The sequence below is a fragment of the Castor canadensis genome, chromosome 14, assembly GCF_047511655.1.
Source record: "Castor canadensis chromosome 14, mCasCan1.hap1v2, whole genome shotgun sequence".
Lineage (NCBI taxonomy): Eukaryota > Metazoa > Chordata > Mammalia > Rodentia > Castoridae > Castor > Castor canadensis.
This window is the reverse complement of record NC_133399.1, coordinates 92,601,684-92,616,026: the sequence shown is the minus strand read 5'-3', so window position 1 is coordinate 92,616,026 and position 14,343 is coordinate 92,601,684. Positions and strand designations below refer to the sequence as shown.

Sequence of the window (14,343 nt, the reverse complement as noted above, 5' to 3'; positions counted from 1 at the left end):
TTCAAGAAAATCTATCACTACAACAGAAAAAAAGACAATCAGGAGCTATTAAAAACAAAACACAACAAATTTTCCCTGACCTCTGATAACTTCTCCGCAGTGATATTTACCATGACACTTCTAAAATCGGCTTTTCTCTTTTACAGTAAGGCATTGACATGCTGTGCCTCAGGAAATCTATAATTTGCATGTACTGTTAAATAAAGTCCATGGTCACATTTTTTAAACAAAAAATTTAAACTCCAGTGATTACTCATGTGAGTAAAACCTTTAGAACAAGCAATTTTTTTGTTTTTTTTTTTATATGTGCAATTTTTAAAGCATATTTGTATTTAAACAAGTGCTTTAAAAAACTAGGTATGATTCTTCTATTAATTGCCAAATATTTGCCTTACATGACCCTGAAGTTTCCATTGTAAAGAGAAAAAAGATGAAAAAGATTACATATATATAATATATATATGAAAGAGACTGTTTGCTTGCCTTAGTGACCTGATCATGGACCACTGACAGACTCAACCACATACAGCTTCTTTGATAGCTGCTGTTTAGCCACTGTTAAGTACAAAGGAGACATGGCTATGATACATCTGAAGAACAAGATAAATTTTATAGGACTGTGTCAGTGATGTTTTCCAAATGCTAAAATAGAAATAGTCTTTGAAATTCTGGAAAGTATTTAAACATTCAAATTTTATTACCCCCTCTTCCCTGCCTCTGACATAGTCACTCTTTCCTGCTCTCTCTTGCCTCTCTCCATCTCTCTATCTCTCTTTCTTCCCTCCCTTTCTCTTCTCATTCTCCATCTCAGTCCCTCTTTTCTTAGCTTTTTTTTTTTCCTCTTCTCTTTATTCTCCTTTCTTATTCATGGGCAAGCTGTTTTAAAGGTCTAAAAATAAAATTGAAATTCCCTTGTATCTAGATAGTGTCCCATTAGGATTAGATTCTTAGATAAAGAAGGAAATAGCAAATTCCCTCCCTGTGCATTTGTGCAAAGGAAACAGGTTTTTCTTGTCACTACTGTGTTGTATCTGTCTAATGTGTTTTACACTCCCCTCTCTGTCTAGACAGAAGTCAGCTTGCATCACAAATCTTTTCAGACTGTTTTGTGAATTAATAGCTAGTCAGCTTACTTAAGACTAACATCCGTTTGTCATACTACCTGCCCTGGCCTTCTTTGACATTCTGACTTTACACTGATTGAATCCTTCAAAGACCAGTCTGGGGGTGGGGGATAGAGGCCTCATTTGACAAATGTTAATATCAGGCTCTTACTCAGCTGTCTGGAAATAGCCACAAACTGTACTGAGTTACTTCTATAGTGTTGTCTAATGGCATGCAAAATTAAAACCACAAAAAGTTGTTTTACTTGTTGGAAAATGACACATGTAAAAGTATGGTGTCTCCTACTTTTAGGATGAATATCTGCTAACCAGTGCGACCCATTTTGGGTCTTGTGTGGTATAGTACATGTTTTGATTCTGTGATTCAGAATGTAAAATAAATTATACCTAATCAAGTGTGCTAAGGTGCTGAGTTGTGGGAAGGCAATGGTGGAAATATTTATTGAGATGTCAGTAGATTGTATATAGTTAAAAATGCGATGCAAATTAGAATGGTGGGTTGAACAAATGTGTGTAGAACAGAAATAGGCTATACAAAGCCCATGGTTCCCAAATGGTGTGGTAATGTGCCTGGAGTACCTCTTCAATGGGGTGCTCTCACAGGTTTCAATGTGTTTGATGCAAACACATTGATATTAAACATCTGACAGATCTGACATGACTAGCTTAAAGTAGTTCAAAATTTCAACATTAGATCACTGTTCTTTTTTTTTTATAACATCAAATGACATGAAATTATTTATAATTGCTGTGCGATTAAAAAAAACAAGTACCATATGAAAATATATGTAGAGTATGAAATTTCCAAATCAGGCTGTGTCCAAACTAACTTTAAGAGCAGTTGTGCAGTGCTCAATAAATGAACTAATCTATTAGAAAGTAATCTTGGTTATTTAAGGTAAAATAATTTTTTTTTCTTTCAGTGCATGTGAAGTTAGTACCTAACTTGTTCAGACAAACTTATCAAGTTCTTTGGAAATAACTAAGTAATTCATGGAATTATAGGCATATCTGTTGGCTTTAAAGAACACTATAAAAAAAATTACTGAAATACTTACTGTCCCATGATCTAGGAAGGTTTGGTTTAGTCTCTGGGAGGAGGGAAGTAGACTAAAGTCAATTTGAATGAACACCAAAGGGAAAATTGAGTGAACTGTAAATGTTGAATGCACCAACTTTCAGCCTTCTTCCTGCACTCACCTACAATGCTGGATCGTGAACTTTGCCTCTCTTGGCAGAGACTGAAGGACTCTTCTTGGGCAATCTGAACTTCAAGAGAGAGAGAGTTTAAAAAAAAAAAAGCATAGTTAATGATTTGGGAGTTTCTCCTCCAAAGACACCACCTAGATTATGCAATAAGAAAGCCAAAGTCGACAAGTTCCTCTCTTGTGCTCATAGCTTGTAATCAGCTCAGAACCATGCCAGACAAGCAGAAATAAAAGACATCTGAAGAACACATCTAACCTGGATGATAGAGAAGAAAACAAGCAACTCCCAGACAATAACTTGGAGAAAACAGACTTGCAATTAGAAAAAAAAAGCAAAATAAAGAAAACAATTTTTTTAAAAAATTGCCCTTTAATAATAAGATCAGTGTTCTAAGAATTAAAACTAAAAAATTATGTTTAAAAACGTTAAGTGGGGCATTTGGAAAATAAAGAGTTTTTGGAATAGAAAATTTGGTAAGAGAAGTGGAAGTTGACGAAATAGGCCACAGAGTACAGCAAAAAAGAAAAAAAAAAAAAAAACCCAAGAAGGGATGCAAGAGAGCAGATTAGAAAGTTAAAGAAACCTGAGAACCAGCCCAGGGAGACTACACAGGCATATTTGGGATTCCAGGAGAAAAGAAAAAAGAAGGGGAAGAAAAGGGATCATCAAAGAAAAAATTCAAAAAAGTTCCCAAACTGAAACCTACACATTTACAGATTGTAAAAAACACATCAAGTATTTAAATCATGGAATAAATCCAATGGTGTACAATCTATATGCATCATTGTGAAAGTCAGAATACCCAGGAGAAGGAGCTCCCTGTACAAGTGCCCAGGTAAAAAACATCAGGTTATATATATTCAAACTAACAAGATCAGAAAGGCTTAAACCTCAGCAGCCACACTAGACACAGCAATGAAACAAAACCTTCAAAACTCAAAAAGAAAAATGACTTCCAACTTAGAATTCTCCATACAGCCAAACCTTCAGTTCTATGTGAAGATCTAGTAAAGATATTTTCAATCTTGCAAGATCTCAAAAATGTTCCTCCACCACCCTTGATGGAGGATGAACAAGCGATTCAACTGAGAAAGAGCCAGATGCAGATGTGGTGAACAGGCAGCAGAAGACCCAGGAGGGCAGCAGGTGTGCATGAGGAGTGGAGGGTGAGTCCAGATTGGAGCAGAGTGAGTGACTTAGGAGACAAACACACAGAGCGTTCATCACTAAGCGGTTCACTTCCCATCTTTTATTCTGGTGACAGAATGGCTGGATGAGAAACCTGACGAAATTCCTCTCCCTTCTCAGCTGTTCTGCTCTCCTCCATGCCACTGTCACATGGATCAGCTGAGGATACTCATTTCATCCTACAGCAGTGCTGCTTTGACCCAGTCCTGAGATTTGGAAGTTGGCCATTTAGAAACAGAAAATATGGTGAGGTCTATTCCAACTAAGAATTGCTACTGGACAATCAGTTCCTAGCCACATTCAGCCCCACTAGACTGCCTGCTGAGGTAAGCCCTTGTATTTCCCAGGACTTACTTGTGACTCTGCCCACTAAGCACTCCTGTGAGGTTTTTGTAATGTTCAGGGAACTTGAAGCTGGTTTATGGCCCAAGATAGTGGCTGGGAAGATTTTTTAGTAATAGTGACAAGTTTGTCTTTTCTTTATACCAGATATGTGCTTTTTACCCAATTTTTTAAAACCAGAGAATACCTTTCTTTAAGGATACATACATAGGTGTAAACATATGAAGAAACTCAAAGGAATTATTGTTGTAAAAGGAGAAGGAAGATTAACTTGAGGAGAACATACAAGACATTGCTAAAGCATTAATTATAGTTTATTGCTTAGACTTGATAGATATACAGGGGTTCATTTCATTGTTACTTCTCATTGTAAATTTTAAACATGCTTCTCTCTATATGATAGAGTTCACAATTTTAAAAAATCTTTAGTAAGTATTAGTGCAAACGTTACATTTGCCCACACCAAATTTCATTTTGTTAATTTCAGCCCAGAATTTTTTATTACTTGGGTAGCCAAGGCAATACTGAGCAAAAAGAGCAGCACTGGAGGTATCACAATTACCAACTTCAAACTATACTACAGAGCCATAGCAATAAAAACAGCATGGTACTGGCAGAAAAAAACAGATATGAAGGCCAGTGGAACAGAATAGAGGACCTGGATATGAATCCATGCAGCTAAAAACAAAGCTAAACTTTGTTTTTGACAAAGTTGCCAAAAACATACAATGGAGAAAAGACAGTATCTTCAACAAATGTTGCTGGGAAAAGTGGTTATTTGCCTGCAGAAAACTGAAACTATATCCATGCCCGTCACCCTGTACTAGTATCAAGTCAAAGTGGATTAAGGACCTTAATATCAGACCCAAAGCCTTGAGATTAGTACAGGAAAGAGCTGGGAATACACTGGAAGCAATAGGTATAGGCAAGGACTTCCTCAATTGAACTCAAGAGGCCCAGCAACTAAGAGAAAGGATTGGCAAATAGGACTACGTGAAATTTTAAAGTTTCTGCACAACAAAAGAAATGGTCACTAAATTGAAGAGAATGGGAGAAAAATCTTTGTTAGCTGTACATCAGACAAGGGACTGGTAATCAGAGTATACAGGGAGCTCAAATAACTGAACTCCCCAAAAATCAATGAACCAATAAAGAAGTGGGCAACTGAACTAAACAGAACTTTTTCAAAGGAAGAAGTCCAAATGGCCAAAAAAAATCACATGAAAATATGCCCACCATCCCTGTCCATATAGGAAATGCAAATCAAACCACCTCACTTCTGTTAGAATTGCTACTATCAAGAACATCAACAACAAATGTTGGCGAGGTTGTGGGGGAAAAGGAACCCTCATACACTGCTGGTGGGAATGTAAGCTAGTACAACCAGTTTGGAAAACAATATGGAGGCTTCTTAAAAAACTAAACATATATCTGCCATATGATCCAGCAATATCACTCCTAGGAATGTAACTCAGGTTACTCCATAGGCACCTGCACACCCATGTTTATTGCAGCGCTATTCACAATAGTCAAGCTATGGAAACAGCCAAGATGCCCCACTACCAATGAATGGATTAAGAAATGTGTTATTTATTTGGGGGTGGGGGAGGTAAAGTCGGGGGGAAGGGGGGAGAAATGACCCAAACATTGTATGCACATATGAATAAAAAAAAAAGAAATGTGTTATTTATATACAATGGAATTTTATTCAGCTGCAAAGAATGAAATTTTGTCATTCGCAAGTAAATGGGTGGAACTAGAGAACATCATCTTAAGTGAAGTTAGTCAGGCTCAGACAGCCAGAAATCACATGCTCTCCCTCGTATGCAGATTATAGACTTAACATGAAGTAATATTATTGGACATGGGTCACACACTAAGGGGAGACGGCACACAGGAGAAATAGGGAAAGGGAAGGAAACCTAAAACTTGTATGTAGTTGATATGCTTACTGTATAAGAGCAAATATAGTAATCTTAAACTGGCAGAGACCAACCACTATGGGAAGGGGACTAGAAAGTAGTGAAGAGATCTGGTAGACATAAAATCAGTGTGGGTTGTAATACACATACACATGGAAACAATGCTAGGAATCTCTCTTTATAGCTATCCTTATCTCAAACTAGTAAAAATGCTATATTTTTCTTTTTATCTCTTATGTTTTCTCTTCAACAAAATCAGAGAACAAGAGGGCAGAACAGAGAAAGGGGGGGTTGGGGGCAGGGGGTAGGTGGCCTAAATAATGTATGCTTCATGTAAGTAAATGTAAAAATGATAAAATAAAATTAAAACAAAAAATAAAAAATTCCTTAGTAAATATTAGTAAAAACATTACATTTGCCCACACCAAATTTTATTTTGTTAATTTTAGCCCAGAATGTTTTATTAGTTGTGTTTGCCAAACCCTATTGTTTGAAAAGTAGAAGCTAGATTTCTTTTTAGTGACTCTGAGTAAAAATATTAACAGGTTCTTGAAGGAAAAAATGTATAAAACTGTCCCTTTAAAACCCAAGGGTCCTAGTAATTTTAGCCTTGCATCCTCATCATTTTATGAGTTTCTGCAAACAAATTGGTTTTTGTTTGTATTTAGCCAAATGTTAAGTACATCCAAGAACTTGCCTTCTGGGAGATACTGCTATAATTAAGTAAATTTTAGGTAACTGTAAAAATAAAAAAGAATTTATAACTAATAAAAATAGTTTCTGGCTTAGTAATTTGTTATAAGCCCTCAAGTCAAAACCCCAGAAAATCAAGCCTAGGAAAATTGGATTAAAATGTATCATAATTTAAATTATTAATAACTTTAAATTTTTCCACTTGTACTGGAGACAGTTTTTTAGTACAAATCAGTAAGCCTCTAGCTCCCTTTATTTGACATAAGCAGTCATTTCTGGATTTCCACTCCTTACCAAAATTTATTTTACAGATGTCTTAGAAGTCGTTGTTCAAGTAAGATGCTACCAGATGAAAATTCAATATTACATCCTGGCTTCTCTCATTTCCTCATGGCTTTCTTCATTTTTATAATGTCAAAACCATACAAGCTATGATGTTTCTTTCTCTTAACAAACACGAGCCTATTGTCACAGTTAGATGACACTTTCCATGAGAAGAAAAATCATACAACTTTCAGGACATTAAATTAAAATTTTAACCAGTAAAAAGTACTGCAGTATAGTAACACAAGAATCACTAAAATAAGATCTCAATGCTTCTTTTTTCTTTTTTTTTTTTTCAAGTCTGTAACCTTTCTAGATGTTCAGTTGGTCATCAATTATTTTATACATAGTATTCCTGAATATTCATATAAAGTAAATTCTGTTCAATCAAATTTAAAACACATAAAGGAAGCTTATAGGAAAATCAGTCCTGCTGAGAATTCCTTTAGAAAACAGACTTTTCATAAAGCAAATATTTTTCCTTCAATTTAAATTTCATTCCTGCATTTATTAAAAAACAATTATGGAGCTGGGCCACACCCCCACACCCCCACCCCCACCCATCTACTTTGGAGGCAGAGATCAGGAGGATCACAGTTCAAAGCCAGCCCTGGACAAACAGTTCCTGAGACCCTATCTAAAAAAAAACAAAAACAAAAAAAAATTACACACACAAAAAGGCTGGCAGAGTGGCTTAAACAGGAGCAAGTGTGAGGCCCTGAGTTCAAACCCCAGTGCCACCAAAAACAAAATGTTTAAATTCCTGTGTGTGCATTCTGCACTCAGTTGATGTAGAAAAGCTTTCAGTCCTGTATTACCATCAGTTGTGTTTTAATCATTATGTGATCTGCTGCATGTTTCCCTGCCCTGAATTTTGTGAAAATCTGCCTCCCCCAAAGCAAAGGCTGTCCCAAAATCAAGGTAAAAATTTGGCAATCTCCCAAGCCAAAAATGGCATATAATGTACTTAATTTTTAGTAACAAAATGAGAATTTCCAATTTGTTGAAAAGCAGAATGTTTTTAGCAGAAGTTGGGCAGCTTTATGGGAAAAGAATCAAGCATTTGCAATATAGTAAGGATCACTAGGCACCCTGAGCATGCGCAGTTTTCCCTCAGTGGAGGACTCCCTGGAACCATACACCTGTGGGTACCAAGGGTGTATACAGTAGTGATACATGTCTCCATGGGAGGTTTGCCATCTCAAATCACAAATAGGTGGTAAATCTGATCGAATCTAATTATTAAAAAGAGAGAGAGAGAGAGGGATTCTGAGACTGTGATGTTTCTGGGGAAATGGAAGGCTGAGTAGGAGAGTGCTTAAAATCTTTCATTACATTGGTTTTTACCAGGTTGCTTGTGTCCTAAGCTAGGAAAACATACAGAACAACTAGAGAGGCTTTATGCTTTAGGAAAAAAAAAAAAACCACATGCCAGTGGGAGGCAGGAGGCCTATGTTTAGCATTTGGGCTGTAACACTAATTAGCCATGGCCTTGAGAGAATTACTTTGGACCAATCCTGAAGAAATGAGAGATTTGGGCTAGTCAGCCTAAAATCCCTTAGAGCACTCATAACCTAAGTTTTATTTACCCTTCTCCAGTTAAATCCACACTTAACTCATGCTGTAACCATATGTATTCAATTAAAAAATTCCCAGTCCCTTGTACCTTTCCAGTTATATCTTACTTCTCAAATGATTAATCTTATGTGAAACTCCAACTTGAATTATTTCCACACTTTCTATCTTGCTCTTCAATTGGAAAGCCAAGAATTGTGTACAGAATTGTCAAAAGACACAGGATTACCTCATGCTCTCTGATACTCTATTGTTTTCCTTCTATTCAGTGAACCTTTTAATCAGATTATAATTGTGTCTTTAAACAAATAAGGGTTTCCCAAATTTGTATCTGGAAATTCTTTTCTTAATATGTCAAACAATCAGGATTAATGGACATTTATTGCACCAGGAATGGTGCTGGGTGATTACAAGCAGTGTTTTTTAACTGCTGATCATGACCCTACAATGGACGATCACCACTATTTTAAAAAATAAACAGGATAAAAAATAGAGTGCCTAAATTTTCACACACACACATGTGCACACATACTCACACCTTGAACCTATACATATGACAGGGTTAGGTGTAAAATGAATCTCCTTCTGTGGGTTCTATTAAAAAATGTTCGAAATCCACTTTTTAGGACAAAGTTTTCTATACTTTCCTCAAGATAAAAATCATCTGGAAAGCATATTTTTAAAAAATCCTTGGCCCCAACCCAGATCTACTGAATCAGACTCTCTAGGGGAGAAGAGAGGATTAGGAAATCAGAATATTTAAGAAATGTTCCAGGTGATTCTTATCATCAAACAAGTCTGGAAAAACACAACTATAAAATAGTCAAGCTGCAAAAAGTTAGGGATAACCTACACCAAATGTCATAAGTAGTCCCCCTCCAAAAAATTATCCAATCTTATTGAGGAGCTAAAGCACCATAGTCTTAAATTTATACAAATTTAAATAACAGCTATAGCTACTTCTGGACTTAGTATACCAAGGGCCAAATGCAGGATAGAAACAAAACTAGGGGAATGCAGCTGTTAGTTAATTTTTCTTTTAGCTATTCTTCATCTCTCTACATAGAATTGCTAATTTTAAGATATCAAAATAGCTTAAATGCAAATTATACTTCATAGTTTTTCACTATTCATGGCCTTTTCCCAGTTTCTACAGTGCATCTTGAGATAGGGTACTTTTCGCACTAATGGAGTCACTAAGATGAACACAGGTGAGCATGCCTGAGTTCATTGTTCCCTGTCTGTTACACTACAGTTTCCTGTTTTATGGGATGTGGTCTAAATTTGAGCATTATTTATGGAACACAATATTGAAGTTCTAAAACACAGTATGTAACTTAAGTTCAGAATTTGTTTTTCCTTATGCTATTATCAATACTATAACATCTGGAAGTAAATATTCTCCTTTGAAAACAATAGGCTTTGTTTTTCTACCTAGGCAAACACTGGGAAAACCAGAAAATTCTGTGATGTATTATCCATATAAATCCACATTCACATTGGGTGTACAAACATGTCTTTAAAACATCTATTTTGATCACAAAACTTAAAAATAAAACTTGTGTTAATCAGTGAAGAGACATGAAAGGAACTATCACAGTCAACTGCCACCTTCATTAGTCAGATGACACTCACAGATGCCATGTATAAAATCACCTGCTGCAGGGTAACCCAGTGAGGTCATATTATATTGCCCCAAAACATGTTTCAGTTATAATTGTGAAAAAATAGGGCTGAGTTTTTAATGAGGCAACATTTTTCACTACTTCTAGCACAGAAAGTCTTCAGTGATACCATCATTTCATTAAAAAGGAAAATAATTTGTTATTTGAAGCAAAGCAACATTACTGAGAGCTCAAAGTGTCTTTTAATTAAAATAAATACTATTGAGCTCTTTATTACCGTACTTTTCATGTGGATGTGCAAATAAAAAATATATATATATATATATATATATATAAAATCTGAAGCAGTTTGTCTGGTCATATAACTGTGTATTCATGTTATCTCTTTGTAATAAGTTATATTGTATAGATATCAGCTGAAATGTATATGCTTCAGTCTGTTTTCAATTCAAATTGAAGCTTCATGAAATTTGTTAACATAATTATTCAAAACGTAGTAAACTATCCACTTGTCTGTACCTTTTAAGTCTTGTACCATATATTTGTAAAAATCTGTATCATGTATTTGTATTACCTATTAAAATTACAAATTCACAAGTTGAAAAAGTAGAGATACCTCAGTAAAAAGGAAGAGGAAGACAATTCAGGATACTATGTTTGGTTTTATCTTTTAGATTCAATAGGAAGGGTTACAAAACTATCGAGAAAGATCAGAGAAAAAGACAAAAAAAGAAATCCTGTCTTTGTGATTACAGAATTACAATACATATAATATCTGTTCACTTATAAAAAAAATACTGCATAGTCAACTAGAATTTTAATCCCTCCAGAAGTATGAAATAGACGTAAACACTAGAATATTTTTCTTCTTTTTCTCAGGAATTTTTATGTTGCTTAAAAATTTTATTTCTATTTTATATTTCCTACTTCCTCCTTATATTTCAAGAAATCTTTGCAAATTACCACTCGCTGATAACCATTTTCACTTACATCTGACTTGATTACCTTTTAAGACAGAATGGCTTTGAAGAAGAGAAGGAAAACTAGAAATATCCTCTTGCATGTGGGCATTGAAGGTGTAGACTTTTGCAGTTGGAATAGATCCGAAGATTTCTCATTCTAGTCCTTGTAAGAGGATGTATCTCACCCCTTAAGATTGCAACCAAGTCAAGGATAGGAACCATAATTTATCTCATATCTTCAGCTACAGGATATGAAGAGAGGATATTCTTAAAAACACTCAACAAGGAGGTGGATGAATTCTAAAAGCTTCTAGAATCTTCTTGTAGAAGGAGATTCCAGACTTTATTGTAAAAATCTTTCTTGATATCTTACCTTTCATTAGCAGTTCCTTCTATTCATTTTATCTACCTTCTTTCCTCATGATAGAATTACAGCCCAGTTGGAGATTATTTAGGCAACATTTTCCTTATACTAATTTCCTTGTATTTGTGGTACCTGTTATAATAGTTTATTTAAATTAGCATTTATAAGAATGAATACTTAGTATATATTTCATTTCTCTACTTTTTTCTTTATTGTGGTAAAGATATATGACATGAAATCTACCTTCTTAAATTTTTAAGTGTCTAGTACTCTATTGTTAACTGTATGTACAATGTTGTGTAAATCTCTAGAACTTTACATCTTTAATGTTTGCAACTCTATACCCCCTGAACAGCAATTCCCCAGACCCTTCCGCAACCCCTGGCCAAAACTACTCAACTTTTTGTTGCAAAGAATTTGACTAGTTTAGATTTTACATACCTTATAAGTGGAATCTTGCAGGCTTTTTTTCTGTCATTGTTCTTTACTCTTGACTAAATGACTTCAGTTCCTTTAATTTACTTTTATTAAGCTCTATTACTTATTCATTTTTTTTGTGTTCCACATTGGTCAGAGTTTTTCACATCCCATTCAAAGATTAAATTGAATAATATACTGAAAAGCTACTGTGGAGCATTCATAAATTTTGCGAACTTAAACGTGTTAATGCTTCATAGAAACAAGTTCACCTTGAGCTATACCACATTGCTAAAAATCTCAAAAGCTTTTCATCACTATGATCCTTAAATGTTTCTATGGGAATAAAATGTTTTGACATGAAAGAATCCTGCAATTTTAACTTTAAGGAAGATCTCAAGCAGTCGGTTTGCCAGCCACATGATTTAGGGCATCATCAAGAATGGGAAGGAATAAGCTTTAGGGGTAAGATAAAGCCCAGTGGTGGATTCTGTAGGCCATATTACTTGATAATGCAAACATATATATTTGATTCAGTAATGCTGCATCAAAAACTATGTATTTTGGTAATATTTGAATACATTATGAAGGATAGTTTTTTTGAGAATCAAGTATAATAAACTATGTTTATCTTTGGCGAGTGAGATTATTAAGGGTGTTGGATAAAGAGAGAATTCGATTATAAAGGGAGGACTTTTCATTTTATATTTTATTGTTTGTGTCCTTTTGGACCTACTGATTTTCTTTATAAAATGTTTAAATGTTTTGCAGTCCCTCTAATAGACAAAATAAATAACTCACAGTTACCACTTTTTTCTTTCAGTGTTCAAAATATGTCGTAGGTTTTGAGACAGGTTTGCTCATTTTCACCATTGATGGTCAAAGCATTGATGGAGAAAGCTTTATTCTAGAACCCTGGAAATTTTGCTCTTCCGGGGATTTCAGAGAAGGCAGTTGGGAAAGAGAGGGTCTCGGCGGTTTCACTCTGCTGATTATTCTGTTCACTTTCAGAGGAGATTTGCACCCTTGTTATCGCTGAGACTTTCCCTGAAGATGCTGGAATCTTTACCTGCTCAGCAAGAAATGACTATGGATCAGTGACAAGCACTGCCCAGCTAATTGTCACCTCAGGTATGTGGGAGTCAAACTTGGATCTGTTCCCCAGCTCTGGTGTGGTTTCCCCATGGCAGAAAGCAACTGTCCCAGGAAGAGTGTTCAGCCTTTAGGAATGTTCCTGGATTCTCCAAGAGTTACCCTAACAATCAGGTGTTTCATCTGAAACAAAAGGCTCTGGGGGAGGGCCACAGAGGGGGTGGAAGTGGAGATAACAAAGAAGATACCTCATGGATAAAGTTATTTTTTTAAATCATGCAATCTTGATCTTGAAAACAATGGAGCTGCATTCCTCACACCTTCTTGCTAATAGGAATTATATTAACCTCATAAGGAACCCCTAAATCAGAGGTACAGTCACATGAGAACTGGAGATAGTTATACAAATATTTCCCTCACTAATCCATTGCTTCAACTTCTGACAATGTAATGCAAAAAAAACCCTAGTGTAATTGAGAAAAACCGTGACGATCTTAGAAATCAAATTTCAATGATAGAATATAGCTTTGATATGAAAATGTCAGGATATGAAAAATAAAGTAATATATTGTAGTACTGAAACCAACATTCAAAAAATGATGGGTGTTTTCTAAATTCAAAAACATATCACTAGGGAAGGTAATATGAAACAGCTTTTTGCTTTTATTATTTAATTTATTAACTATTTTCTACTATTACTAATGAGGTTTACTTTAGCTATGGTAATTGCCTCATCTGTTAGTCATCTTACAGAGATTTTTTAAAATATCTCCTTGCTGGATGGATGCCAGTGCTCACTCCTGTAATCCTACCTATTCTGGAGGCTGAAATCTGGATGTCTAAGGCTCAAGGCCAGCTGGGCAAATAGTTTGCGAGACCCCCATCTCCAAAATAACCAGAACTAAATGAACTAAAGGTGTGGCTCAAGTGGTAGAGTCCCTGCTTTGCAAGCATGAAGCCCTGAGTTCAAATCCTAGTCCCACCAAAAAAACCTCTTTGTCAAAGCCTAGCACATAGTAAACACATAGCAAGGAATCAGTGAGTGGATTTCTGGGTGTATGAGACAGACTTAGAGAACAATTCAATCACCCTTTGATTCCTAGAAGAGCAAGATCTCAGGGCTAGGTGGCAGCAGAGGCATGACCAAAACTGGCTTGGAGATTTTAGAGTAGGGATTGTAATGCTTCATCTTCATTAAGAAAAGCAATGTGGTTCCCCTTAATGGGGTTAATATGGATGGAAACTCCAGTGTCATAGTGGAGTTGCACAGCAGGGAGTATCCTGGCATTTTGATTTTCAGTTGGCTTGAAGACTGTCCCATCAGACAGTCATAGCAGTAGTAAGTTTGAGTGGCAAAAATTGGTGTATAGTATTTTTTATTTTTCTCTGGTAGTAAATCCACTATATGCCAAACATAATCAAGAAATGTTTTTGAGCTTTCTGTTTACCTCAGTATGCATTTTTAAGTACATGCCAGAAGGTCTACTAGTCTCTGGGCAAGGTGAG

The 14,343-nt window shown here is 35.5% G+C and overlaps 1 protein-coding gene across 8 annotated transcripts in view; it reads left to right on the top strand.

Annotated features, from left to right (window-relative positions):
• The window catches only part of Palld (palladin, cytoskeletal associated protein), a 383,132-nt gene that overhangs the window by 186,285 nt on the left and 182,504 nt on the right, over window positions 1-14,343 (top strand). For all 8 annotated transcript variants that reach the window (XM_074055014.1, XM_074055012.1, XM_074055016.1 and 5 more), the window contains one exon: window positions 12,757-12,876. In XM_074055014.1, coding sequence (XP_073911115.1) covers window positions 12,757-12,876 — 120 coding nt within the window. The remainder of the gene's footprint in view (window positions 1-12,756; window positions 12,877-14,343) is intronic.